The sequence below is a fragment of the Gymnoscopelus braueri genome (genome assembly GCF_963280865.1).
Source record: "Gymnoscopelus braueri genome assembly, chromosome: 9".
NCBI classification, from domain to species: Eukaryota; Metazoa; Chordata; class Actinopteri; order Myctophiformes; family Myctophidae; genus Gymnoscopelus; species Gymnoscopelus braueri.
The window spans coordinates 31392704-31418986 of NC_137610.1; the positions used below are offsets into that span (position 1 = coordinate 31392704).

At 40.7% G+C, this 26283-nt stretch overlaps 1 protein-coding gene across 1 annotated transcript in view; it reads right to left on the reverse strand.

The window, feature by feature from the left end:
• The window catches only part of LOC308092685 (cadherin EGF LAG seven-pass G-type receptor 1-like), a 62493-nt gene that overhangs the window by 21664 nt on the left and 14546 nt on the right, over positions 1–26283 (reverse strand). The window contains exons 2-15 of the mRNA XM_080438753.1: positions 24502–25188; positions 22432–22654; positions 19260–19375; positions 17918–18006; positions 9898–10055; positions 8472–8635; positions 8054–8179; positions 6910–7076; positions 6056–6127; positions 5794–5907; positions 5231–5344; positions 4619–4796; positions 2421–2562; positions 556–676 (exon numbers count right to left, since the gene is read on the reverse strand). Of these exons, the coding sequence (XP_080294879.1) occupies positions 556–676; positions 2421–2562; positions 4619–4796; positions 5231–5344; positions 5794–5907; positions 6056–6127; positions 6910–7076; positions 8054–8179; positions 8472–8635; positions 9898–10055; positions 17918–18006; positions 19260–19375; positions 22432–22654; positions 24502–25188 (2471 nt within the window). The remainder of the gene's footprint in view (positions 1–555; positions 677–2420; positions 2563–4618; positions 4797–5230; positions 5345–5793; positions 5908–6055; positions 6128–6909; positions 7077–8053; positions 8180–8471; positions 8636–9897; positions 10056–17917; positions 18007–19259; positions 19376–22431; positions 22655–24501; positions 25189–26283) is intronic.

Below are 26283 nucleotides of genomic sequence, written 5' to 3' on the forward strand. Positions count from 1 at the left end.
CTCTATCCCCCTTTTTTCCATCTACATCAAATCTTTTCACCAAAAATAGCCAATCTATAAGCTTGTAGATCTGATATTTTCGCCAAATGTTCGCCGGAGATTGAGAATTGAGAAAGATACTGTAAGTACAATGCTAGACACAATACGAAATGCAATGTACAACATATCATAAAGTTGAAGTTGTCTACTGCAGTGGTTCTCAAAGTGGAACAGAAAAATTAGGAACTGTTTAACAACTCTAACCCCCTATTTTATACTTCAGCTATTTGAAAATAGCCTACTATCTGTTATTTTTTTAAGCATTTTTGAAAAATCTTTCATTTAGAACTCTTCTACCAACACAAACCTGACACAAAATCTTTTAGGATGGGGGCCAAATACATTTTCCTTGAAATTAAAATGTTTGAGAACTACTGGTCTCGAAGATTGGCTTCCGGATATTAAAAAAAAGAAGAAAAGAATAAAAAAGAATGGTATCAAATGGGGGGACAGAGGCCTAATGCATGTCTAATTAGGGGTCAAAATGAAATAACAGTGAATTGTACAGTACTGTACCTTACAACGACACTCCCCCGTGGTCTTGTTGCAATCCCGGTAGAAGCCTTTGGTAACATCACAGTTACACGGGCCACACATAGGGTTCCCCCACCACCCACGAGCACAGGGGAGGTTAGCTCTGGAAGAAATAAAAACATTAATTAGTCCCACATTGGCACACAGACAGCTGAATTAACAAGTAGTTAGGGGCTGTCTCATAAATTGTAGGCTACAGTAGGCTGTGTGTCCATCAATTGTCCTAGTGATGTGTCTGTGAGCAAGGCTTGAAAAGTTTTAAAGTTACAATATAGAGGGGGGAAAAATACATTCAAATGAGAGATATTCCTTAAAAATAAAGGGATTATCTATGCCCATGTGCTCTCCATTAGAATTCAACAATAATGTAAATGTATATAATGCTATATTAGGTAATATATTATTAATCTAGGATAGCCTAATTGATACATAGTCTTGTTCTTTATGTTCGTTACAAACAGAATTGAAGTCCTGCTAAAACACACAAACACCCAAAGTGGACCAATTCTGTGGATCATAACCCTAACCCAGATCTCAAACCCTAACCCTAAACCTAGCCCAGAACAATCGCAGAAGTATAGCACCAAGATGAAAGCACATTTTAGGTTGTTCCCCTTGGCAGCATCAATGGAATTAGTAAAATTAGTTTGCAATTACTCTAAAACGCAATAAACCTTTTAGTAAACTAACAAAAATGTGTGCATAGTAAAACTAAAATTTCCACCACACAAACCTCAGGTTTGTGTAGTGGAAAAGATCTGCACAACCCCCCAAAAAAAAAACATCTGGAAATGGTCTCTCCAGCGTTGTAAAACAATAAAACATGACTAAAAAATGCTCTGGGTCAACTTTAAAACAAGCATAGCTGTTCAGCACAGTCAGGTATCAAAGTGGAAAAATTACAGAGAGAAGATTAACACCAGGGTGATGCTTTCCACAGGAATGCCACCTGCTTGAAAGCAGCTCAATGCATGATGTTGTAAATGCACTGTAAGAACTAGAGATGAAACCCAGGAGCTGCTCAGTAGCTGCCCACTGTCCTAAACATTAGGATGGGAGGATGGAGAAGACAAATCTCTTTCTGGGTATGTGTAAATTTACTTGCGAATAAAATGCAATAAATACACTTAGTACACTTAAAGCAGCACTATGTAACGTTTAACAACTATATAGCAAATTATATCCCAGAAAATGATAAAGTTACATGTTTAAGCAATAACAATCATCCTTCCATAAATGTGTATGGTGGACTCAGGGGGGTCCCTGCTAGGGGCTTGACTGTATTACTATGTATAGGGGAGACAATGAGTTTCATCCTGGCATTTGCAAAGGCACCAAGGCAGAACTGCCAGTCAAAGCGAAGACTGGCCAATCACAGTGCATCCTCGCCAGACATGCTTGCAGAGACTCTTGGGTAATGAGGTCAAATACGTTGTCTGCCATGTTATTTGTGTCCAAAGTGGCCACTGATACCCCAAACTACATAGTGCTGCTTTAACCCATTAAAACCGGGGAACGCATCTGTGTAATTTTAGATTTGAGCTATATTTTAACCACTTCCACTTCCATTTTATACTTTGGCTATTCAAAAATAGCCAAAGTATATGAGCTCTGCTATTTTTTTTTTATTGTGAAAATTGGCGCAAATCTTTGAATATATATTTTTAACTCAAATCTTTCCTTCTGTGGGTCCCTGGAACAAAATATTTTGAGATGGGGGTCCGTGGCCAAATACATAATTTTGGGGGTCCTTGACGTTTTTCAGAAAACCTTTAGAATTCAGAAGACGAGTCGGCCTCAGTTCTTAATGGGTTAATACTTAAAAAATAGAAATGAAATGAACTGACTTTTGCTGGCAGTATTCTCCATAGTAGCTGGCGCCACATTGGCAGCTGTAGCCTTGAGGAGAGCTGGGCTGGCGGACACAGGAGGACACGTGCTGACAGGGGTTGAGGAGACATGCATCCACACAGTCCCTGCCAAAGTGCCCTGGGAAATGGAGGAGAGGAAAGGGTGTTTCACAATGTTACATTACATGCAGACTCACAAAGGCCTATCAGATGCTTAGCACAAGTGTAGACAGATGCTAGGTTCAATTTGTTTATCCTAGTACAGGGATCTTCAACAGGGGGTCCGGGACCCCTAGGGGTCCTCAGAGTTACTACAGGGGGGCCGCCAAATCTTTGTGTGATAGGATTATTTTTTTTACATTACCACTTACGTTCTTACGAGAACTTTAGCCAAAAATAGCAGATCTACAAGCTCACAACTCCTCACACTGCGAGGCGTTGTGAGCTTGTAGATCGGCTATTTTCGGCAAAGAGGTTTAGTGTAGCGGGGGAAAAGAGCAGACCAAGTGCAGAGCCAAAGTCAAGTTTACTAAGTAATGAGGGTTTAAGTGGTTAAATAATGTCTGAATACATACACATTAACATGAATCCAACATCCTGTCAAACAAGTCTATGAAGCGATCTATGAAATCTATGAAAAAGTTTAATCTGCAATACATCGCTTCATCTCGCTCTCTCAGCTAAGGGGGTCCTTGGCCTGAAAAACGTTGAAGACTCTGTCCTAGTACCTTTGAGGCACTACAGTACATTGTTCGCCCTGCACTCTAATTATGTGCCTATTTACCTTGTTGTTTGTTGACTTAATTCCAATCTCACACTTGTACGTCGCTCTGGATAAGAACGTCTGCTAAATGCCTAAATTGTAAATTCAATTGTAAGTGTAGGTTGACTGCTCAAACTGCGAGATGCAGTGAATGCATGCTTGGCAATACAGTATAGTATACTGTGGTCTCTGCAGTCTCATTTAATATAATTATTTTGGGAGTTTGAGATAATAGCTAAATGGCAGCATGGAAGTGTCCTTCACAACATACAAATCAACTTATTGTGCACACAAAGCAAGTCAAATGCATTGAAAAACGATAAATACTGTCCATTGTGCAATCATATTCCCTCTGTTGTTCTTTACAAATTCATATGAGTATTCAGGGATGACCTTCAGATAATAATATAAGATATCATTCATAAAAACAATTTTGTTTTATTTGTGTATTGCTTCTAATCTGTATGCTCGAATGTCTATGTTAAAGGTAGGGTAAGTGATTTGCAATTATTAAAATAATTGCAAAATGGGTCTATGTTCTGATAGTGCTCGTTACTATAGAGTGTCCTGTCCATATAAGGAGTCTCCATGTCTCTCCAGCTCTTTATAAAACAGAAAATGCATTTTCGTTTCAGTTTCAGTTTCATTTCCAATTTTATCCAATCAGGACAGAGAACTCAATCAGGATATAGATTAAACAAGTGAAATTGGAAGTGATGACACTAAGAAATGAGCATGCAAAATTAGAACTGGAACACTATAAAAATTAAGCTTAAAAATGGGTACTTTCTCCTGATTGGCTGAGATTTTGACACCTACCAGAAAATGTATTTTCTGTTTATTAAAGAGCTGGAGAGACGGCGAGACTCCTGTTACTGAACAAACACTAGCAATGATTACTATCAGAATATAGTGCTTTAACCTATTAACGAAATACTTTTTGTTTTAACCCAAAAATATCACTTACCCTACCTTTAAACTCTATGAACTCAGTGGGGTACTGGACTTGTACTGGACCCTGTCGGTTTACAAAATATGTATTGTACATGGATGCTTTATGAAAATGTGTAAATATGCTGGTTGTGTAATAGACATGGATTAAGTCCAAAACATAAGAATCCATTGCCAGTTGCCACAGTGCTCTTCATTGAAAAAATTGTCACCACTCTGCTGAAATTACAACATGGGCTTTTATCCAAAACACATCACAGTAGTATATGGAGCAGGTGTACTTCCTCTGATTGCCTCCTTGGCTGTGGGTGCGCAGCTACAGTCAGTACTAAAAACACCAAAGAAAGTAGAAATAGACTTTGACTAAGATGCAATCTGAATCAAATGTTTTATTGTTTTAAGTGCGCTATTTTCACTTTCTTTGATGTCATTTTACACCTCCCAGTGGTAACATAACTAAGTATATAGTCCACAGACTCACCAGGCTCACAGACACAGGAATGAGAGCCCCAGTTGTCAGAGCAGCGGCTGTGCAGGGGACACACACTGGAGCTGCAGGTGTTGGGAACCTCACAGCCTTCTTCTACTCCCCCGATCTTCTGTCCCTGGCGCATGTTGACATTGGCCAGCTTCGTGGAAGTCTCACCCATTCGCACTCCCTAGACGCAGGATGGAAACGAATAGAAGGAACAACATAAAATGTTCAACCTCATGTGGACAATACATTAATATGAACCACTTAAGCAATTTTTTATACTATAAGCTCATAACACAGAATAGGGCTGGGGAATTAAACCGATATTTAGAACCAATAACCGATATCCTCATGTAGGTTAATAGAGTAATTGAGAAGCATGATTTTTTTGTGTGATATTTTTGTTTATTTCTTATATCAACGAATCGACACAAGATTTTCTATATTGACTAAATCGATTAATCTGATTAAATTATAATTTATGTTATAATTTGTTGTACAATGGTGGCGTAGAAATAATAGCAATTAAATATTTTGTAATAATCGTAATTGAGGCAAAAGTTTGAATCATGATATTGATTTGAAGTTATATCGCCCAGCCCTAGTTCTGATCCTCACCTGAATACAGCCCTTCAGTCCGTTCATCACAGAGCCATCCTTCTTCATCAGACCTCCTACAAACAGACTCCTCAGCCTCAGCCCGGGCAGCTCATTCCCTATTTCCACTGACCTCTGGAGAATACACAGACAAAACTGTGTTTTAATCGAGGATGTGTTGTACAACGATACCTGTATTTTCATATACATAATACAGTACAGATACAATATGTCCATATTTGCTGGTTGGATTAAAGTTAAGAGATGCACAGGAAAATGTGGAGGGTGAGAATACTGGTTCTCAAACTGTGTAATTTCAAGGACCCCCAGTTAGGTATGCATTAGGCCACGGACTCCCATAACTCTGAGAGACAGTTAGTCTTTTAGCTGGGGACCCCCTGGGACCCCCTCAAGGATCTCTGAGGGTCCCTGGACCCGAACTTTTTATACTAGAGGTTACTGGGGACAGTAAGTGGGGTGGGATGAGAATGGTTCATCCTCTTGATCAGTTTGTGCCATTCTTTCAATAAAAATAAATAATAATAATACTATGATCATTTTGTTCTGTGTACTGGCCAACATACCTGGAACATGCCATAGTCCAGCGACACCCGTGCCACGTATTTGATGTCCTTTGCATCTTTGATGCTCTTGAGCTCCACCAGCACATGGTGCCATTCTCCATCGTTGACACGCACCTAGGGGTGTAACAGTTAATCAAACAAATCGATGTAATCGATTTTTTTCAAAAAAATATTTTATTTTATTGATTATTCGATTAATAAAATAATAAATCGATAGAATAATCGCTAAGAAGATAATCGATAGTTGCAGCCCTATATGCACCTGGGTGAAGTCCAGCAGGGCGACACGCTTCACCCCAAGGAAGACCTGGAAACGCAGGTGTCTGCTGCTCAGCTGGAGAAACAACAACATGGAGGTCATTGTCAGGGGAGGAAATTACATTAGTGGTAGAAAAGGATGAGAGGGAAAGAGGGAAAGGATGTCGGGGGGGGGCACAAAGAGAAGGAGAGAGAGGGACAGATAGAAAGGGAGAAAGAACGAGACAGAGAAAAAGAGAGATGTTTCATATTTCCCCAGTGCATTGCCTTTTGCACGGACTACTAGAGCCAATGAGCTGCTTTAAAGCACCTCTGGTATTTCTTAATGTTTTCCAGGTGTTTCATTTTCCTATACCAGCCTGTAGTGCAAGACATTGATTCCAGAGTCATCATAGACATTTCTTTTTGATAAATAGGCCTATGTGTATTTGTTGTGTGAAGTTCAACATTTAAGCTTCTCATGAATGGGTATAAAAGTAAAAAGTGAAGTATTATAATTCTAACTTTCCCTTTCACTTTGCCTTTACATTGCCTTCATGAGAATATGCCTACAGTCTGGATTTCCTAGTGGTGTGACGCACAATTTCAACCCATAACTGTACGTGGTTTAGTAAGAAAATTAGGTTCGGAAATAGGAAGAAAAATGCTGACAGCGGAAGGTCTACATTAGCTTAGCATATAGTCCTGACGTACTGTAGATATAACACCGTCGTAATGTGTTGTTATGCCTTTTGTTCTATTCCCTTGATACTTTCCATTATTAGACTTTTTCCAGATAGAAACATTTCAAGGAAATGAAAGAGTGGGACAGCTTGAACACTGTCCAAGCCTCAGCTGTACTGACAGTACAATGCTCACCAGCAGGTGTATCCTGGAGAAGTCACCAGCATTAGCCTGCAGGAGAGTCCCAGAACTCTGCCGGGTCCTGAACATCAGACCCAGGTACCAGGGGATGGCTATGGTGACATCCGGCTCATGCCACCACACCAGAGCATGGCCATCGAAGTGCTGGGGGGAGGGCATGACTGTGCAGGAAGGAAGGATTGAGACATGAGAGAGCATTATGCTAATGATGATATAGTACTGTACTTGTGAAATACTAATGTACTATTTAAAATGTATTCCTGAAATATTTATTTGCGTACAAATAAAATGTCACGTTTCCTCGTACGAAGTGTATATACAGTATATCTACCTGTATATATATCCTTCCATGCGATGTACACACAATCAAAATTATGAATGATTGGTAAGGCTCTTCACATAAGGCTCTGATAATACCAAAAAAAAGTCCAAACTTCTGTGCATACATACAGTTCACATCAATAGCTTGGCATCTGTTAAAATTAAGGACCCATACTGATCATGGGTTGTGGCTGCAATGTAGCAGATGATTGTGGCCTTCATCAATAACATGGAGTTAAGCTAAACTAAGCTCTTGGAAAATGTAGAGCTACTTCTAATCTGATTTTGTTCTTTTGATAGATTTAACCACAACAGAATGGCGGAAATGTTGTCGAGCATACAGTAATTGACTTCGGAGGCCAGTTTCAAGGGTAGTGATCAGCGACATTAAGTAGATGAATGATATCCACAGTAGTTTTTACAGTGCACTATTGTCTTGTGGACAACTTGTGGACTCCTGGTTAAGGTCAGTGTATTATTGTGGAATGTAGGAATGTGAGGGTTTCATTGGCAGGAAACTTGACCCCATCAGCGTTTACTGTCTGTTTCCTCAAAGCTGGGCTTCATGGGGAATTACTGGAATTCTGTATTTGTCTGACAAATGCACGTGGTGAAATACAATGACATGCACACACGTGTGCACTTGTAAACACATGTGCATGAACACATGACGCACATTATATCCAAACCAAAAAAATGTTGACAGGCAGGCAGGCAGGAACGCACGCGCACGCACACGCACACACACACGCACACGCACACACACACACACACACACACACACACACACACACACACACACACACTTTTATTTTACCTTGTTCACAGTTCTTGCCCCCAAAGCCCAGTGGACAGTCACAAGCGTAGGTACCCCATTTATTGACACACATTCCTCCATTTTGACACACGACATTAGAGCAGAAGTCCTTCTTTGCTGTACAACCTGAGTGCAATAGAAATGGAATAAATATCAGTCAACTGCCTCCAAACCATGAATATAAGCTACTTCGATTGTACAGTGTTACATTTGAAAAATAACCACTTCATCCCTATATTTGTCATACAACAAATAGCAAAAATAGATTATTTACAAGCTCACAAAGCATCGTTGTGAGCTTGTTCATCTGCAATTTTCGCAAAAAAAAACATATATATATATTTTTATTTTTATTTTTGCCCAAAATAGTTATTGTATACCAGGGTTAATGTGGTTAAGACAATGATGTGTCTCATACCTGCAAGGGTGCCATTGTTAGCAATGAAGCTAGCCATGTCCACAGGCTGGCTGTCAATGGTCAGGTCCTTCATGCAGCCCACAAAGTCTCGGTTGGTAACTGGGAAATCTTCCGGTAGGTTGGGAACACCACCAAGCAGCAGCGGTCCAGTCAGGTCTAATGACCTGAGGGACGGGCAGAAAAACCTTAAATTCAATCTAAACATTTAAGGACATGATTATGTTCATAACATCTCACAATCTAGCATAGCTTTAACTTTTTTCAGATACAAGTAGCATAATTTACAGCACGATATTTATGTGTAGATGGCTTGGTAAGAGAGCTATTTGCATAAATTAGTACATGTCTGCTATGACACAAATAAGTGTGCGTGAATAGGCCCAGGTCAGCTGCCAACAGTAGAAGACCCTGACACTCTTTTTTTTTTACCACTTTTAACCACCCAATTCTGGTCCTGACATTCGGCAAAAATAGCGGATCTAAAGCTCACAATGCATCGCAACACAATGCGTTGTGAGCTTGTAGATTGGCTATTTTCTGCAAAGAGATTTGGTGTGGAGGGAAACAATTTACGTATTAAGTACAGAGCTGACCCCAGTCAACTAAAGTATAGGGGGTTCAAGTGATTCAATCCTGCCATATAAAATAAAATAAAGTACTTTTAACTTTTTTCTACAAAACTAGGGTGTTTTAGATTTATTGAAGGATATACTCTCACTTGAGAAGAAAGTTTATGCTAAGCGATGAGTCTTTCCTTGTGTCTGATCACAAAAATCCCTGTTTGAATGGCCACTGCTGACATACCAGGTATTCATAATACATTCAAATAATGCCCTCTTTTGTACAGTATCTTTGTTAGAACAAAACAGAGCGGAGCATTTGAATGTGAATAAGAAATGAGGTCATATACTGTATGGGAGATTTGCATAAGAATAGAGACTCATTGATTTAAGGAGGGCATTATGAACAACAAGCATCAAGAGGAATATAAAGGGACAGAGTGAAAGGAGAGTGTGTGTGTGTGTGTGTGTGTGTGTGTGTGTGTGTGTGTGTGTGTGTGTGTGTGTGTGTGTGTGTGTGTGTGTGTGTGTGTGTGTGTGTGTGTGTGTGTGTGTGTGTGTGTGTGTGTGTGTGTGTGTGTGTGTGTGTGTGTGTGTGGGTGTGTGTGTGTGTGTGTGTGTGTGTGTGTGTGTGTGTGTGTGTGGTTGTGTGTGAGAGAGAGAGACAGACAGACAGAGACAGAGACAGAGATATAAAGAGGGATAAAGAGGGAGAGGGGATACCAAAAAGACAAAAGAGGGAGAGAGGACAGTGGATAGATTCATACATATATACTGTACATACATGCCGTTGAGCAGCGCGCGCCCACACACACACACACACACACACACACACACACACACACACACACACACACACAACTTACTTCTTCAGTCCAGTCTGTGTACCCTGGGCCGCACAAGAGTAATTCCCAATTTGGCTACCGAAGCGAATCGCCATGGCAATGTCACAGTCATCGACGGCGACAACCGCCACCTTTTCTCCTGATGGTCCATGGGGGGTGCCGAGGCGACCAATGTTGGGCTGGAGGACCACAACAGAGTTCAGGGAGAGAAACGGAAGTATATGTTTACATCCCAAGAGTTTTAATGAGCTCCATTACTGAGACATGGACTGAGAGTGCTTAGACAGCCAGTCCCACAGATGAAAGAATGCAAGTTCAAGTTCCTCTTTATTGGCATTCATAACATTACCTGGTGATTATCAGAGATGCACAGCAGAATGAAGTTAGGTTGCAATGGCTCTGTTAAAAGCACATCAATTCAGGACATCAACTAATATAGAATAGAATAAACTCTAAGTAATGATTAAAATAAATATTATAATTAATACTAAAATAATTGGCCAAAACATTTAAAACATAAAAATGTACTTGACGTATTAGTATTACACCTATGAAACCCTAGACCATAGAATTCCACAATCAGGTAAAAGCTGTTTTTGAACCTGACTGTGTGATCCTTACAGTGCAGATCTCATTACCCACATCTCTTGAGCAAGGCATTTAACAACTTGAGCCCTAGCGTGTCTGAATGAACATTCTGAGAAAATAGATGATCTATGAGCTCACAAGGCTTCGACGTGTTGTGATCTTGTAGATCTATTTTCTGTGAAGAGATTTGGTGTGTTGAGGGAAAAAAGGAGTGGGCCAAGGTTCGACCCCTGGGGGTCACCTTGCCAACTAAGTATACAGGGTCTAAGTTGTTAACTTTCCCTGTCATCCTACGCAAAATAAAGAAGCAAGAATAGCCGGCAGATATAATTTCGTTCAATTTCTGCTTCACAACAGCTAGGACAGGAAAGATGAAAGACCTAAAGTTCATGAGCTGGTCTTCAATCCATGATGACTCAAGTTAAGCCTAAATTATATTCCGTAGTACAATGGCATCCCACTGACCTACCATGACATCCCAAACAGGTTCACTTTTAACCACTTAAGCCCTAAATACATTGTCATACAACAAATAGGAAAAGTAGCCAATGTACAAACTCCCAACATGTCACAATGTGATGTGCTGTGAGCTTGAATTTATTTATACTCTTTTTAAGAAACAGTTTGAATCTGTTTTTTAATTTTTCACCTATAATGACAAGCCCAAAATAGGGACGACAGGTTGAAAGTGGTTTGAAAACACCAAAAGGCTTCTGGAGCAATCAAAGTCCAGCCTTAGGTTGGACCGACTGGTTTATTATGCCGCTGGGACACAGCTGCATAATAGCATAAAGCAGCATAAGGCGACGTTTGTTTGGGCGCAGATAGCCGAGCGGCAGTGTGAAGAGCCCATTAATCGCTCTGTGAATCAGAGATCCTTTCACATTGATGTCTAATTGGATTAAGGGAAGCGAGACTGTGGTGGGCAGACAGATAGTAAACACTGGAGCTCCATGTAATGTCTTTTACATTTTAAGGTTATATGTGACACTCCCTCTCAAGGGCAACACACAATAAGGAGGCAGGTTCAGTGTCTTCTATAAGGACGCTATGACAGCACCCATGGCTGCTGCTGGTGGACAGATGATATCGTCTGTTGTGAGGATCAAACTAGTGACGGTTTCTCCAACCACTAAAGTAGTAGGGTTCCAAAACTTTTCAGCTCGAAACCCAAAAGAGAAATTTGGACCCAAATATACATATAAAGCACTTAAATCACAATTTAAAAAATTAGTGAAAATATATTTTTTTATTCTTTGACAATTTGAGGGGGAAATTCATTTAGAAAAAAAGAAAGGTTAAAAAGTGGGATATTTTCTTGCGATATATAAAAACGGGTCCATGACCCAAAATGTGTCAAGCGACCCGATGTTTGGTAAACACTACACAATTATTGATAAATTATTTATTTTTAGGACGGGCTCGTAACTCACTTCTGTAATGCTCCAAACTTTATTAGATACTTTTGAATTTCACTGGTCTTCTGCAGGTTAAGGGTCAAAATGCTGTATCTAAGCATTACAGAAGTGAGTTGCGAGCCCTCCTTTCTAATGATTTCACTGTTCTTGCAATTTGGCTCAGCACTAAGACAGGGGGATGTGCGTAGAACTGTCCTTGAAACACTGCACTAGAGCCATGAAGCTGCCCGGAGAGTGCAGAGTGCAAGTGGAGAGTCCACTTGATGCTGTATGTTATCAGCAACTTCCTCATAATCCATAATCCTTGATCATAATCTTTACTGTCAACTATAAGTGAACAAGAAAGATAACACAATATAATGTCAACAGTATGGGGTGGTCAACATAATGTATGTGCTGCTGACTGTATCAGTAAGCCAGATGATTTAAGGACAATTGTGAAGATTGCGAGAAAGAGAAGAACAATTTAAATGCTACAAACCAGAACCAGGCTGCATTCTCCTCAATGGACAAGTGAGACAAAGGGAACAGCTGTTCTCTGCTAATCACTTTACTGTACAACCGGCAATGTAATTTGGGGTCACAATGGATTATGAGTTATGACATAAAGCACAGTAATCCAGAGACGTTGTTTATCCCTGAACTTCTGAAGTGGAAAATTGGTATTCTGGGTGAAACAACATGACCAGTGTCAATATGATTAAGTGTTAACGTAGCCAGAAATATAAAATATTTTTTTACTGTACAGAATGATTGTATGAAAAACACTTCCACATTAGATTTCTACCATCACCAGAAGAATTATTGATCTACAGTAAGCAAGGTAAACACGAGGTAATTACATCAAATGCATAGAAATCATCTAGGATCTAAACCCGGTAAACCAAGAACATATCATCAGTCTAAACAGCGTAATATCAAAACATATATAATCTGTACATTGAAACAACTAGGAGTCTTAATAATAATTGTCCTCAAATAAGAGGTTACAAAAATGTTATTATGATCATCTATAATAGTGGTATAAATAGGTACTGAGACCAAGCAAAATATATGATTATTTAAAAGTAATAATTGTATCTATTATATTCAGTTAAGAGGTAGATGACAAGTTAAATAAGTAGTTGCAATATTTTGTATATTTAGTGTACGATTCCTACAGTATGTTTCTGTATGGAACATGGAACAACAGTTTGTAAAGGGGGGCTTCTATCACTCCGGTGCACCAGTATTGAATCACTGCTACAGAGACCCTTTCCATTCAGTGACATGTGCCGTACCTCCAGGTCTGTAATGAAGTATCCTTGCATGACTAAAGCCTAATGTGAACTCCAGTGGCATCCTGTCACATCTGTGTAAAACTATCAGTATCTATACACCTTACATCAACAAGCATATTTGCTAACTTAGCCGCAGGACATAATCTTACATGCTAGCCTATTGTCCAGTGACAGAACAGGAGGTGTCTCAAAGCTATACATTACGGTCATGACTATGGCCAAGTGAAAGTCCTTCAGTCACCGTATGTAACTTTGTTCTCGATAGCTGAGAAACAACTGATAGCCTACAGTATTCTTTCTACGTTTATTCTAAGGTATAGATTTCAAACAAATGATGATGAACATGATGGAGAATAATTGACAGTGGTAACATGAGTAGTCCTCTAAGATAACTCATATACAAAGACATGTACACAAACACACACACATATTTGTACTACTATACTTGTGAGGACATAAAAAGTTTAGGATGGCAATTTTCTAAATTATATTTTTTTATTTGTCATATTACTTTTTTGGTCATATTTAACCCTATCCCTAAAGCTTGAGTTAACACGTAGCAGCTTGTAGATTGGTTATTTTACCTATTACAAGTACACACACACACACACACACACACACACACACACACACACACACACACACACACACACACACACACACACACACACACACACACACACACACACACACACACACACACACACACACACACACACACACACATTCTGATGTAAAATCAGTGCCTTGTATCAACGTACAGTATGTAATCATATCGTAAACTGTTTGTTTAGAAATAAACATTCCTCATGGTACACAGTGGCATGAGTCCTTAGTTTTTAGATGGAACAGTACAAAAGTAGGTAAACTAGTGCGATGAACCTTTGGCCTGTCTTTGTCTGATGATTACACAGGGGTGAGACATGGCTAAAACCCTCCAAGCCCCCACAAAACAGAAGAAACAGGCCCATCTTCATATGAGTTGTAAGATCTTGCTTTATGACAGGAAGGTGTCATAGGTGTTGACAGCATTCTCAGCCTAATTGTGGGTTAGCGCTTGCATTTAGGATTGACTATACTGTCATGTCTTTGCATAAAATAATTGCTGTACAGCTCCTTTCAATTAAAAAGAGTTAACATACGTAGGTATAGAATTGAATAGTCTTATTACAAAATTAGATCCTTGCCCTATAAAACTGAAACTTTGTCTCAAAAAAGGTTTTTGAAAATGATTGCTGGCACAAAAGTACGCGTCATCATGGAATAATACTGAATTAAGTCCTTAATTTACAGACATTGAGGATAAAGTCTACAGTCATTTTGAAATCTTGAGTTATGAATTTCAAGCAGCATATACGCCATTCAAACATAATTAGCTTTTCTTGCAAGCCTACACCATGGAATTCAAGTTCTAGTGCCTGTCATTTAGCTGTATTGATTACAATGGCTGTTACAAAGATCATTGTCAGTGGTATAGCTAATGCTGAAAGGACAGCCACTGACATGAGGTCATGTTGCTTGAGGAGACTAGACAACGCAACACCCGCTGCCCTTTGAAATATGTGAGATGAGACCTTTCAACTCCCTGCTGACTAACAGTACAGAACATTCGGGACAGCCAGCCCAGGCTAGGCTTGGAGGGCAAAACAACATTCCTAGGAGAGATTAATCTTCTGTTGTTCCGACGGTCAGTCTGACTTGGGGGCTGCAAATGTGTCATCGGGGAAAATTGATACAATAGCCGACAAGCTCATTCTGCAGATGCCATCCTGACTAGATTAATTGGATGAAACTTGACCAGGGCAATGAGCGAGCCGTCACCATTTCACTGGTGACAGCTGGAATGCTATTATTTTGGCAACAGTCATGTTAATACAATATAACTAGCATGTCTGCAATGATTAGAGGTGGTCTCCCTACTCTTCTATTGAGAAAAATTTAGACCCTGGTGTCTGGTAGGACACCTACAGGTTGACAATGTAAATAAAGTTATTTGAAGCAGGCGGTGCAGCGGATTGGACGCTAGATGCACAGCCGTCTTTATTGTAGTTTGGCTATCACAGAAATTGCCTCTCTCTGTTGGGAGTTGGGACAGAGGTTTATTAACACAGGATTGTTCCTTCTGGGCAACAGGGCATTTTACAGGGCGACAGGTCATTTTACTTGTTGGAATTTCAAATAATGCTATAAATTGGCATTCTCATAAAAAATAAATATGTGTTTGAAATTCAAACTTTGAACAGCTAAATCTGTCCCACCCCGACATTCAAAAAATCCTCTAGCAAATAATGTTTTGTTAATGACAGGAGAGAAAGAAGTGCTACCTGGTACAAACTCTGTGCAAGGATACTTGGATACAAGGATATCATCAATATACAATTAATGTCATAAATAACAGTAGAAATGCTTCCAGAGCATTGCAAATAGATAGTTTTAAATGTATAGGCCAATATAATTTCTAGTATAGTCAATTCACTATGGTATATCTAGCAACTTCCTCCACTCACTCTGTCATGATTCTTCATACCTGGACGGTAGCAGCTGCTTTTTCAGCAGTTATGGTTAACTTTATTCTTAAAAAATAAAAAAGTAATTTCAATATAATGATGTTGTTGTATGGACTAGTATGTAAATATCTGAAGTTTTCCTATATCTATTGTCCTACATTTAAAGACTATTCATTGTCAGTGTCAGTGTCAAGTGAGGAGAATGAAGGAAACAACAGGTCACAGCCTAGAATGCAGTGATGAAAGGAGATGAGTCCTTCCTACATTCCAAACAAACAGCTTCATAAATCAAATTGTTTTCCATCTTCCTGCCTTTGAGTGCTACAGTAAAAGGGCCAAGAAACAATGCCAAAGTGAATGTGAAAAATTGGCATTTTAAAAAAAAAGAACAAGAAAAAGGTAACTAAACAATGACGTAAGCAGCTCCGGAAATTCTGCCTCCCGAAAAAAAGTGCTGCTAAATTGGTCAAAAACTAAATGAAATCAAATGAATACCATAACTCGGTACACTTTAAAGATTTTTCTGAATTCTTTATATGAAGAAGAAAATGAAATTTCCACAAGTACACACTACACAACTGTGAGAGTTAAATGAACATTGAGGATTGTACTGTGTTTGCTGAACTTAAGGGAGTTTATGATGATGTTAATGCGTGAGTGCTGCTGTTGAGGCTGCAGGACCCCAAGCTACTCATTGTCCCCCCAGAGAATGAAGCAGCATGGGGGACGGTCGGACAGCGTTTATTCCTGTCTCCCTGTTGGGGGAGGGGGAGACAGTGTATAATACGCCTTCAGGAGACCCAAAAAAAAGCACACAAAGGGTGATCAAAGTAATTTTTTCAACAGGATAAGTGGATGTATAAAAAAAGGGGGTCACCGTGACGAACGATCAAGAATAGTCTGAATATCGTCGCTGTTGGGCAGAATCCAAATGTCCAAAACTGTTCCTTTTCAGGAAATGGAGAAAAGAACCTGTGTTCCACTGAATCCAATGTAGTTATTATTTAGTCACAAGTTCTTCTTTCCCTATTTGGGGAATGTCAATAATTTCGCTACTTTTGTGCGGTATAGTATAGTAGTATAAAACACTTTAAATTTATGAAAAATCATAAGAATATGAAATATGGAGTTTGCAGAAAGTTTCTGCCCGACAGCAATGATAAGTTGCTGCAAGAACACTGCTATCCAGTACAATCGTGCCGTTTATTTTTTTTTACTAATAAAGTATTAAATCGATCAATCAATCACAAACTCATGTATGACCTATTAAAAAAACATTAGCATTAGCCTAAATCTTTTGAAAACAAAGCGTATGGCTTGATACAAACCGTAAACAATTCTCACAGGTACAATAATTGAAGACATCCAACATAAACTCCTGCCATAAAACTTAACATCAAAAGCTATAAGAGAGAGCTCAGTGAACTAAATATACCTACAGTACCTAACAGTCTTCCTGTTTATTTATGCACCTGCTTACACAAAATCACTGCCTTAATTAGGACAGCAATGCTCTCTTTCTCTTCAGTTCATCAAAATGACAGCAACAATCCCACTATAGCGGTATCAACAACTCACCAAAACAAGCACTGGCGTGTCTGTCCCCATAGCAACAGCAAATACCCTGGCAAACCCTTGAACTTGAAGTCAGTCAAAGAGGAGGTGGAAGGGTTTAGGCTGGTGGAGCTGTCCCACTTTGGTGACCTTTGGCCCTACTGAATTGTGGAGTGGACCAGGGCTTTGAGGAAGACTCATCTCTTTGTTCAGGACATCCTAATCTTACCATTGTCCGAATTATGACAGATCAATGGTGTGTGTGCGTGTGTGTGTGTGTGTGTGTGTGTGTGTGTGTGTGTGTGTGTGAGACAGGGGGGGGGGGGGGGGGGTTGCAGTGTCAACTGGTCGCTTATATGCCCATATGTCCATAGTCTGCAACTTGGATCATTATTATTAGATCATGCAACAGCCGGCAATGAAAGCAATGAAACTATTAGCTGGGCTGCACTCTCCATCTTCACTTAGTGTACGTACACACACACACGGTCGCTCACACACACGCACGCACGCACGCACGCACGCACGCACGCACGCACGCACGCACGCACGCACGCACGCACGCACGCACGCACGCACGCACGCACGCACGCACGCACAGGCGTTGACCCTCCCCCTATGCATTTGCAAAGTTCATTGTGTTTGACAGACTCTTCAGTGATGCCAACAGATCCCATCCAGGAAGTGTTTTTACCTTGTTGTAGTAGCGGAGCTGCACTGTGTGCCACCGGCCATCACTGACCCCACCCAGAACAAAGGGTGATACTGTGGTTTTGGTCTCTCCTGAAAAGAGGGAAAAGGAAAAGGGAAATCGTTTTATCGACTGTGTCCGCATTAGCTGGGGTTCCTCCCTTGGAGGTGCAGTCCATAATGTATCTGTCTACATTTTGGATATATCCTATTAAAGTTCTTGATGTGTTTAGGCGGTAGATGGGAGTAACCTTTCTGAAATGTAAACGTACTTACTTGAAATTAACAAAGAAATTACCATTCCAAAAAGATTAATCCATTAAAGCACAGTAAACAAAGTCACAGTGTTTCAGTTATAGCACCAAACTGTATTATTTACAAGTTGGTTCCTTTAACTTAATTCCTCCTAGATTTGAACCATGTAAAGTCGTTTGGTGATGCACACCAGGCGTCTACACACCAGGCCTCTACACAACATGTTTTTGTTTTTCTAAACCTTGAATGTTCACCCAGGCTAAACCACTTTTTCAATTTGACCCCCGAGGGGCTCTTCAATATCAAAGTTACTCATCCATTGAACACAACTTTTATTGTGCTTGCTGGTCAGTTAATGATTATTTATAATACCCTCCCAGATCCAACAGACTGTAAAATGCTGTGGTTGTGTTTATCCTACATTTTTCTCAGGTATCTGAGGCCATGCTGCATGACCTCTGACCCCTCTTGTAGACCATAATTTAACTCACTAACGAGATTCCACATTCCAGAGACAAGGAGTTGTCTGTGTTCAGAAGAAAACACTGTGGACAATGTCATTCTAATGTAACTTGTCTGGCTTCATTTAAAGGTAGGGTAAGTGATATTGCTTTGTTAAATAGTTAAATAGCTCTACATTCTGATAGCAATCATTGTTTTTCAGGTTGGGATACCAATTTTATCCAATCAGGAGAGAGAACTCACACAGGATACAGGATAAACAAGTTAAATTGGAAGTGATGACAGATCATAACACAAACAAATGAGCAGACAAAATTGGAAAATCTCTCCTGATGGCTGAAATTTTGCAACCCAACAGAAAATGATTTTTCTCTTTATTAAATAGCTGGAGAGACAGGGAAATCCCTGTTACTGAACAAACACTCTATAGCAATGATTACAATCAGAATATAGAGTTTTAACCTTTCAACAAAGAACTTTTGTTTTAACCAAAATTAACAAAAGCAACATGTTACACAAGTAAATGAATATGGTGTCTTGATGAACTCATCCACGCTCATTCAAAGTCATCCAAAAGTGAAAAAAGGTCACGTTCAGTTATAACTAGATTAAGGAAAGTATTCCCTCACCTGCTGAGAAGGTGAGCTGAACTTGTTCCTCAATGATCTCTATAGCGATGAAGTCATGTTTCTCGTTGAACCTCCCGTTGTACAACAGTAGGGCGCTCCTCTCTCTGGTAGCAAACCTGGAGATGGCAGAGGACAGGTCTGAGGTTTGATAAGCAAGAGTACTATTATGAATCACTGGAGATGCTTTAGTTTATACAGTAGTACAACACCATTTTATCTCAAATCTCACTATGATCGTGAAGAGCGATCATCATTATCGTCATTTCTTTTTTTTCTGCTTGATTCCGATAGCGAGCGCAGTGAGAGAGAGAGATACGAAAGGCGGACAGAGATCAGGGGAACGACACACAGCAAATGGTCCCATGTGTTATGCGCCTTAACAATTCGGCTATCGGGTCGCCCCTGTCTCTAAAATATTTTAAAGAGCAAATTAGAGATGGAAAATAGTTAATTTTTTCAATTATTTTATAAGCAATTTTCTAGGGCATGGTCTTCCACATTGTTGGTCATGAGTGGCTGGCAACCACGGCACCAATAGAACCTCTGCTTATGCATGACATGGAAATTAATCAAAATCAACAGATAATAGACAGTGTGTCCCTCCCCATTAAAAGTGTAGAGGGGGCTACAGTGGGTAATTTGTGTAGTGCAATTTTATACAATTTATTTTATATTAATTAATTTTAGTAAGGCCTAAGTCTTGAAGCCATGAATACTATAACTAGGTTAAGATTTAACTTAATGTGCCATGTGAGATGGTGCAACGGACCCTGCCACCAAATCAACTTGAATAGCAAATATTAAGTGTTTCTTTTCATTATTAAGCACTGACAAATGGTAGTAGTTTCTTAATATGTAGATGTAGTTGCTATTATGAATCACTGGAGGTGCTTCATACAGTAGTAGTACACCATTTTATTGACAGGAAATGAGAGCGAAATGGAAAATGGGACAAAGGAAAACAATGGAAATCAGGAAATCAGAAGAAAAAGGAATTTGGAAAGAGGCAGAGGCTGGCGGAGGGGACAGAATTAGAACCTGGGGGACTGTGCTTTGGGACTTGAACCCACGTCAATTAGCAGTGCATGGCATTGAGTGATACTGGCCGGCACAGGCAAGAGTTCAGATGGCATATGGGCATGGGGGCAGCTCTACAGGAAACCAGCACCATCAATGCAAAACACCTAGGGCGCATCATTTCCTGTTTTCCTTTTTTTTCCTTCTTTTTTTCCAGGGAATGTGAGATCGACGTTAAGCAGACTGACTGACCAGCCACTGCAAAAGCTATGCCGTTTCGAGATTTATATTTCCACAGGTAGTCCATCTGTGTATCTAGCAACACAATTCAGCAATACACATACTTTTGAGCCATTTTCTTTATAATATAACCCCCTCAAGGACCCCTGGGGATCCACGGCACCCACTTTGAGAACAAGCAGTGTACACCAGTGGTTCTCAAAGTGGGGTCCGGGGACCGCCAGCAGTCCCCTGGCAAAATGAGTTAGAATTATTTTAACCACGTTAGCCCTGTATACATCGACAATTGGAAAATAGCCAATCTAGAAGCTCACATCGCATCACGTTGTGAGCTTGTGCAAGACAGTAAGAAAGGCCTCTGGATTAGCCTCTGTGTGCATAAAATAATGATGCATAAAATGTAGTTACAGAGCTTTTTCTGCCACTACACTTGTAAATTGGCAATTTTAAAAAATTGAGCAAATTTGAACAATTTTGAATATTTTTTAAACATTATAACAACTGAAATCTTGTATGGGGGTCTGTGGCCAAATACATACACACAGGGTGTACTGCACACAACAGAGAAGTGGGTAAAGTGAAATGACTCCACATGAGAAGATAAAACCCAAAGGGGAAACTGTTTTGGACGTTTCTGCCCCCAGCAGGGGGTTGATAAGAGTATCCTGTGGGTGGTCAGGTGCCTGAGAGGACCCATTTCCTTCCTGAGTCAGCAGTTGTTTGATGAACGAAGGGTTTCACTCTCTCACTCACACACACACACACGCACACACGTACACACACACACACGCACGCACACACACAGTGGCAGTCGATCTGCCTCGACACGTCTGGCTCGCCAGACAAAGGCACAATTACTGCGTAGCGGGTGTATATCTATGTTACGATGGAAACCGCATTCCTGTTTATAACAAAAGCTATCAGTGACTGTATCAGCCGTATTACATGTGATGCTTAAGATGCGATGGCTATCATTTGGGCGTGGATAGATGTCTCAAACATTTACCCGGTCCAGGTGTACCGTGTACAATAATAACAAAAGAAAAATGCCTTATTCTCACATGGCACTTTAATTGAACAGCACTCCACCTGCAATGTCGTCAGGCACATAATTCTTCAGGACTAAAATTAAAGAGCAATTTAACACTACAACCTTCCATAATGTGAACACGAGGCCTAGTGTCTACAACCCGAAACTGCCCGTCTAAAAGCTCACAAGCTCTTGTGAACTTTAGAGAATAGATTGGCTACTATTAAATTGATTTCTTTTATTTAAGAAAAAAAATGTATAGTAAGTAGGAGTTTTTTTTTACCTTTTTTTTACTCAGATGGGGAAGAATGGAATATATTCCCAAATTAAATCAAATCTCACAAAAAAAGAGAAATGTCATGATATAGGCTCTTTAAAACCGGCCTTCCTGGTGGCAGAGACTCTGAATCAGTGGTAAGAAACGGCCTTCTTAAACATGGTGGAGGACAATCAAACAAACGGATAAACAGAGGAACTTCTGTTTTTACACTGCTACATTCTCTATACCAGAGATTTTTTTGCTTTTCTGCCTATATTGATAGTTCACAGTAGAGAGAGAGAGACGGGGAGTGACACGCTGCTAAGGTCGTCGGACTTGGGAATCGAACCATTGAATGCATAATGCATTGTGAGCTTGTAGATTGGCTATTTTGTCATTTTCTTAAAGTGTTTTTTTTTTTACTTTTTGCCATTGCCAAGACATGCCCAAAATAGGGATGCCAGGTTGAAATTGTTTAAAAAACAGGAAACACCGGCTGCATAATTGCCGATACCAATGTCATCAAAAAAGTCAAATATCCTTCTTGCTCTAACTGAATACCGCAAAGCATGAAAAACCTTGAGCCTTTAACTATAGCATGTACTGTTACATGTCTTAGTCTTTACCTGAATAAAACAGTGAAGTGAAACCTTTGCCGGAGCCCTCTGAAGGTGACAAAGGACTGACCCGGGAAGCTGCGGGTGGTCATCTCACAGTAGGGTTTCTGGTATTCTCCTGGGGGACATTGGCACATAAACCCCCCTACCAGCAGGTCCACACACTTGGCACCGTTTTTACACACGCCAGGGATGCAGCGTCCAGAGCGGGAGTTCACTTCACAGTGCTCTCCTAGACATGAGAGAACACAAGGTGTAAGTGATTGTGGTTGTTTTTTTCTTATCGATCTCAATAAACTAAGCAATGTTGATAGTAACATTCCAAACAGGTCTTTTACTGAAGCAATAATCATTGTGTTATTCATCATTATCACTCCTCTTTAATCCAGGTCTGTACCACAAAAATGTGCTTTCCCTGGCAGTGTTCCAAACGTGCTTTAAACGTTGCTTTATCAGTCATCTTTTTGAAGAGTCAAACTTCCTCTGAGACTGATGGATTGCTCCTCCCACCTCCGGGAAAGACGATGACAGACATTTTTCTCGTTTCTCACAAGTTCAATCCCATTACTACATGCCCCGCAAGCTTGTCTGAATCAGCTAAGGAGGAGGAACAGAGGTGGGGGGTCTGTATCCCCCCCCCTCCCACCCCACCAGTATGTCAAAACAGGGATGGTTGTGTTGAGTTTTATTGTTCGTTGACCCGAACTGATCGTTGTTCAAAGTTTGGAACGGAGCAGCTTGTTTCATACTGACAGAAGTACAATGACGTGTTCTCTGCCCATCCATGGTGGTCTTCAGAACAGCTCTTGTCCCACTGAAGACCCTGCGACTCATTGTCCGGCCTAAAAATGGTCGCTGGATGGATTTTGCGGTGATTATGTCACTATATTACTGATGAACTTTTTTTCCCCCTACGATTTCTTTTTTCCTTCATTCAACAGGAAAGCAGAGGCAGAGAGGTGGGACTGCATGCATTACGGGTTCAAACAGACCAGCGAAGATTGTAATTACATGGTCATTGCACTGGTCAACTACTAGGGTGTCCCCACTGCCCTACTTCTGTCTCACTTTGTGGTTCCCACAACAGCTTTGTGTTCTTCAACTGACAAAATCTGGCCTATAGTATTATGCAATTGAATATACTACAATCTACCTTTGATATTTAGATTTAATCTGATCGTTACTTTGAAGATTAGGTTATGCAGCCAACTGGCCATACAGCTAAGTACGGTAAATCCATCATGGCCTTAGGCCTATGAGTGTTATAGAATTATGCTGTTAATTTGTCCAGAACAAACCATTTCCATACAATGTACTTTTGCTTTTTACATCCTACAGTACTTTATAGCTCCAGTACGTTCCTGTACACAGTATATACTGTATATCTAGTTACACAAATGACTCAAACAATTTTTGGATAAAGAGATTATCTGTGATTGCCACAGCCCAGAATTCTAAACGCTGGTGCCTGATAAGGACCTAAATGACTGTGAGATGGATCATCTCCGGTTCAGGATCTTTCTTTTTCCATCTAAGTGTGACAAACCTGAGAACATGACTGTCAGTCCAACCTTCAGCACCGTCTATTATGACTTAGGTATCCTGGAGCAAGGTAGTGTTCAAAGGCCAGAAGGCCAGGGTTTGATTAGCAGCTAATGGCCCTGTCAGTGGGAATATACCTTTGGCTCAAGGCCTAACCTTTAATATGGCTGGAAACAGAAACACTGAGCAGCAGATGCATTTCAACGATGCATGAAATTAGTATGTGACAGCTCTCTGTGAGGAGTGTTCACGGATGGTAGTTGTTCAGAACTACATCAAAACGAATTAAGTTCTAACAGGTCTGAAGACTTCTTCCTTAGGCAATATTTTGGGAGAATACAGAGTTAGGTACAAGAGTGGAGTGAACATACAGTAACTATGTACTCCATGTACATGCTTGTTTGTGTGTCATTGATTCTTACTTTGTTGGTAACATTGTTTTTGACAGTTAATGAACGTGAAACACACATCTGATGTTCCAGATAGAGAGAGAGAGCAGATAGATGGGGAAGTCAAACAAAAACTGCATCCACTCACCAGTGAAGTTCTCCAGACATTCGCAGGTATAGCCTCCTTCACTGCTGCGACACTTCCCCTCGTTCTTACAGGGCGAGGAGTAGCACAGGTCGATCTCTGTCTCGCAGTAATCTCCCGTGAAGCCTGCCGGGCAGCGACACCTCAACCCAGCCACTGGATGAATGGGCCTGAACAGCATTGTGTCGGACACCACGAACGGCGCCGTGCTGTCAAACCTCAGCACCGACACACACTTCATATAATTCTCGCAAGGCTCTCTGAGGCAGATGTTATCATCGAAAGGCAGCACACTCTGGCTGGATAAATGGGCGAGCAGCGTGCGATTCAGATATATCTGCTCTTGGAGGGCTTCGGAGGGGAAGAAATGGTCAGGGGAGCTGCCGACTCCGAACCCCTGTCCTCGCAGCTCGTTGGGGGGCATCGGCCGAGGCGGCTGCAGGGCAGAGAAGGTGACGTTGAGGATGCTTCCCTCAACGTGCGTGTCATTCTGGACATTGAAGACAAACACGCCATTGCGGCTGATGGAGAGGACAGCAGCCACTCCGTCCACGAAGAGGGACAGCAGAGGGGACAGGAAGCGTTCCTGGGACATATTTTCCAGACGGACCGTTATGCTGTTGGTGAGCATATCGTCGGTGATGATGGCGACACGCAAGGTGCACAGGGCCATGACATGGTGTATGCCATCTGTAAGAACAGAGAAATGCCATTACAGCTTTTGGAGTGTTGCAGTTTTTACAAATGTATCTTGTCACTCACACAACTCGACATGATATCACACTGCTTGTTGTTGATACATTTTCTAGGACAACTAAACTAGATAGAAAATATATAAGTTGAGTTGTTGATATGAGAATTTTCTTTGTCATAGTTTTGGATTATATGCATACTAACAGCCAAAGATTTATAAAACAGCCAAAGAAATGTGCAAATTGTAGAGTAAGCCTTTCTCAGGTCATCAACTCTACAAGGAACAGACACTATGGAGTGCATGGTTCAAAGCCTCAACGGGTACATACATGGTGAAGGATTCATGGCTATCTATCTAAGTAAGATGATTACGACAAAGGCCATCCTTAACAAGTTGCTGAGGGTTTGTTGGGGCCTGATTCTCTCTCTCTCTCTCTCTCTCTCTCTCTCTCTCTCTCTCTCTCTCTCTCTCTCTCTCTCTCTCTCTCTCTCTCTCTCTCTCTCTCTCTCTCTCTCTCTCTCTCTCTCTCTCTCTCTCTCTCTCTCTCTCTCTCTCTCTCTCTCTCTCTCTCTCTCTCTCTCTCTCTCTCTCTCTCTCTCTCTCTCTCTCTCTCTCTCTCTCTCTCTCTCTCTCTCTCTCTGTGTGTGGACCCCACACACACCCCCTATCTGTGAGTTTTAATTGATGGACAATGTTGACACAATTTCCACACTGTTTCACTGTCCTCTCTCAGACACACAGCATTAGACACAATCAAACAAATACAAAACATTATTCATGACGCAGCAGCAGACACATGCACAAATGCATGTACACCCAAGTGCATGCCATAATATACGATTACGTATACTGTATGCACAGAAACGCAGGAAATATAGACGAGCACAGTCGTGATATACAAGGAAATTATGTGCATGAGGGCACAGCAGCAAATCCCTATCCCACCCAAGCCAACCCACCCACCCCCCCCCCCCCACACACACACACACAAGGAGTGCACAAGACCTCAAGCAGCAGCTGCTTGTACAAAGGCAACAGAGTGCCAAGACACACAAAAAGGATTTGGAACAAAAGACAGCTTTTCTATGTTC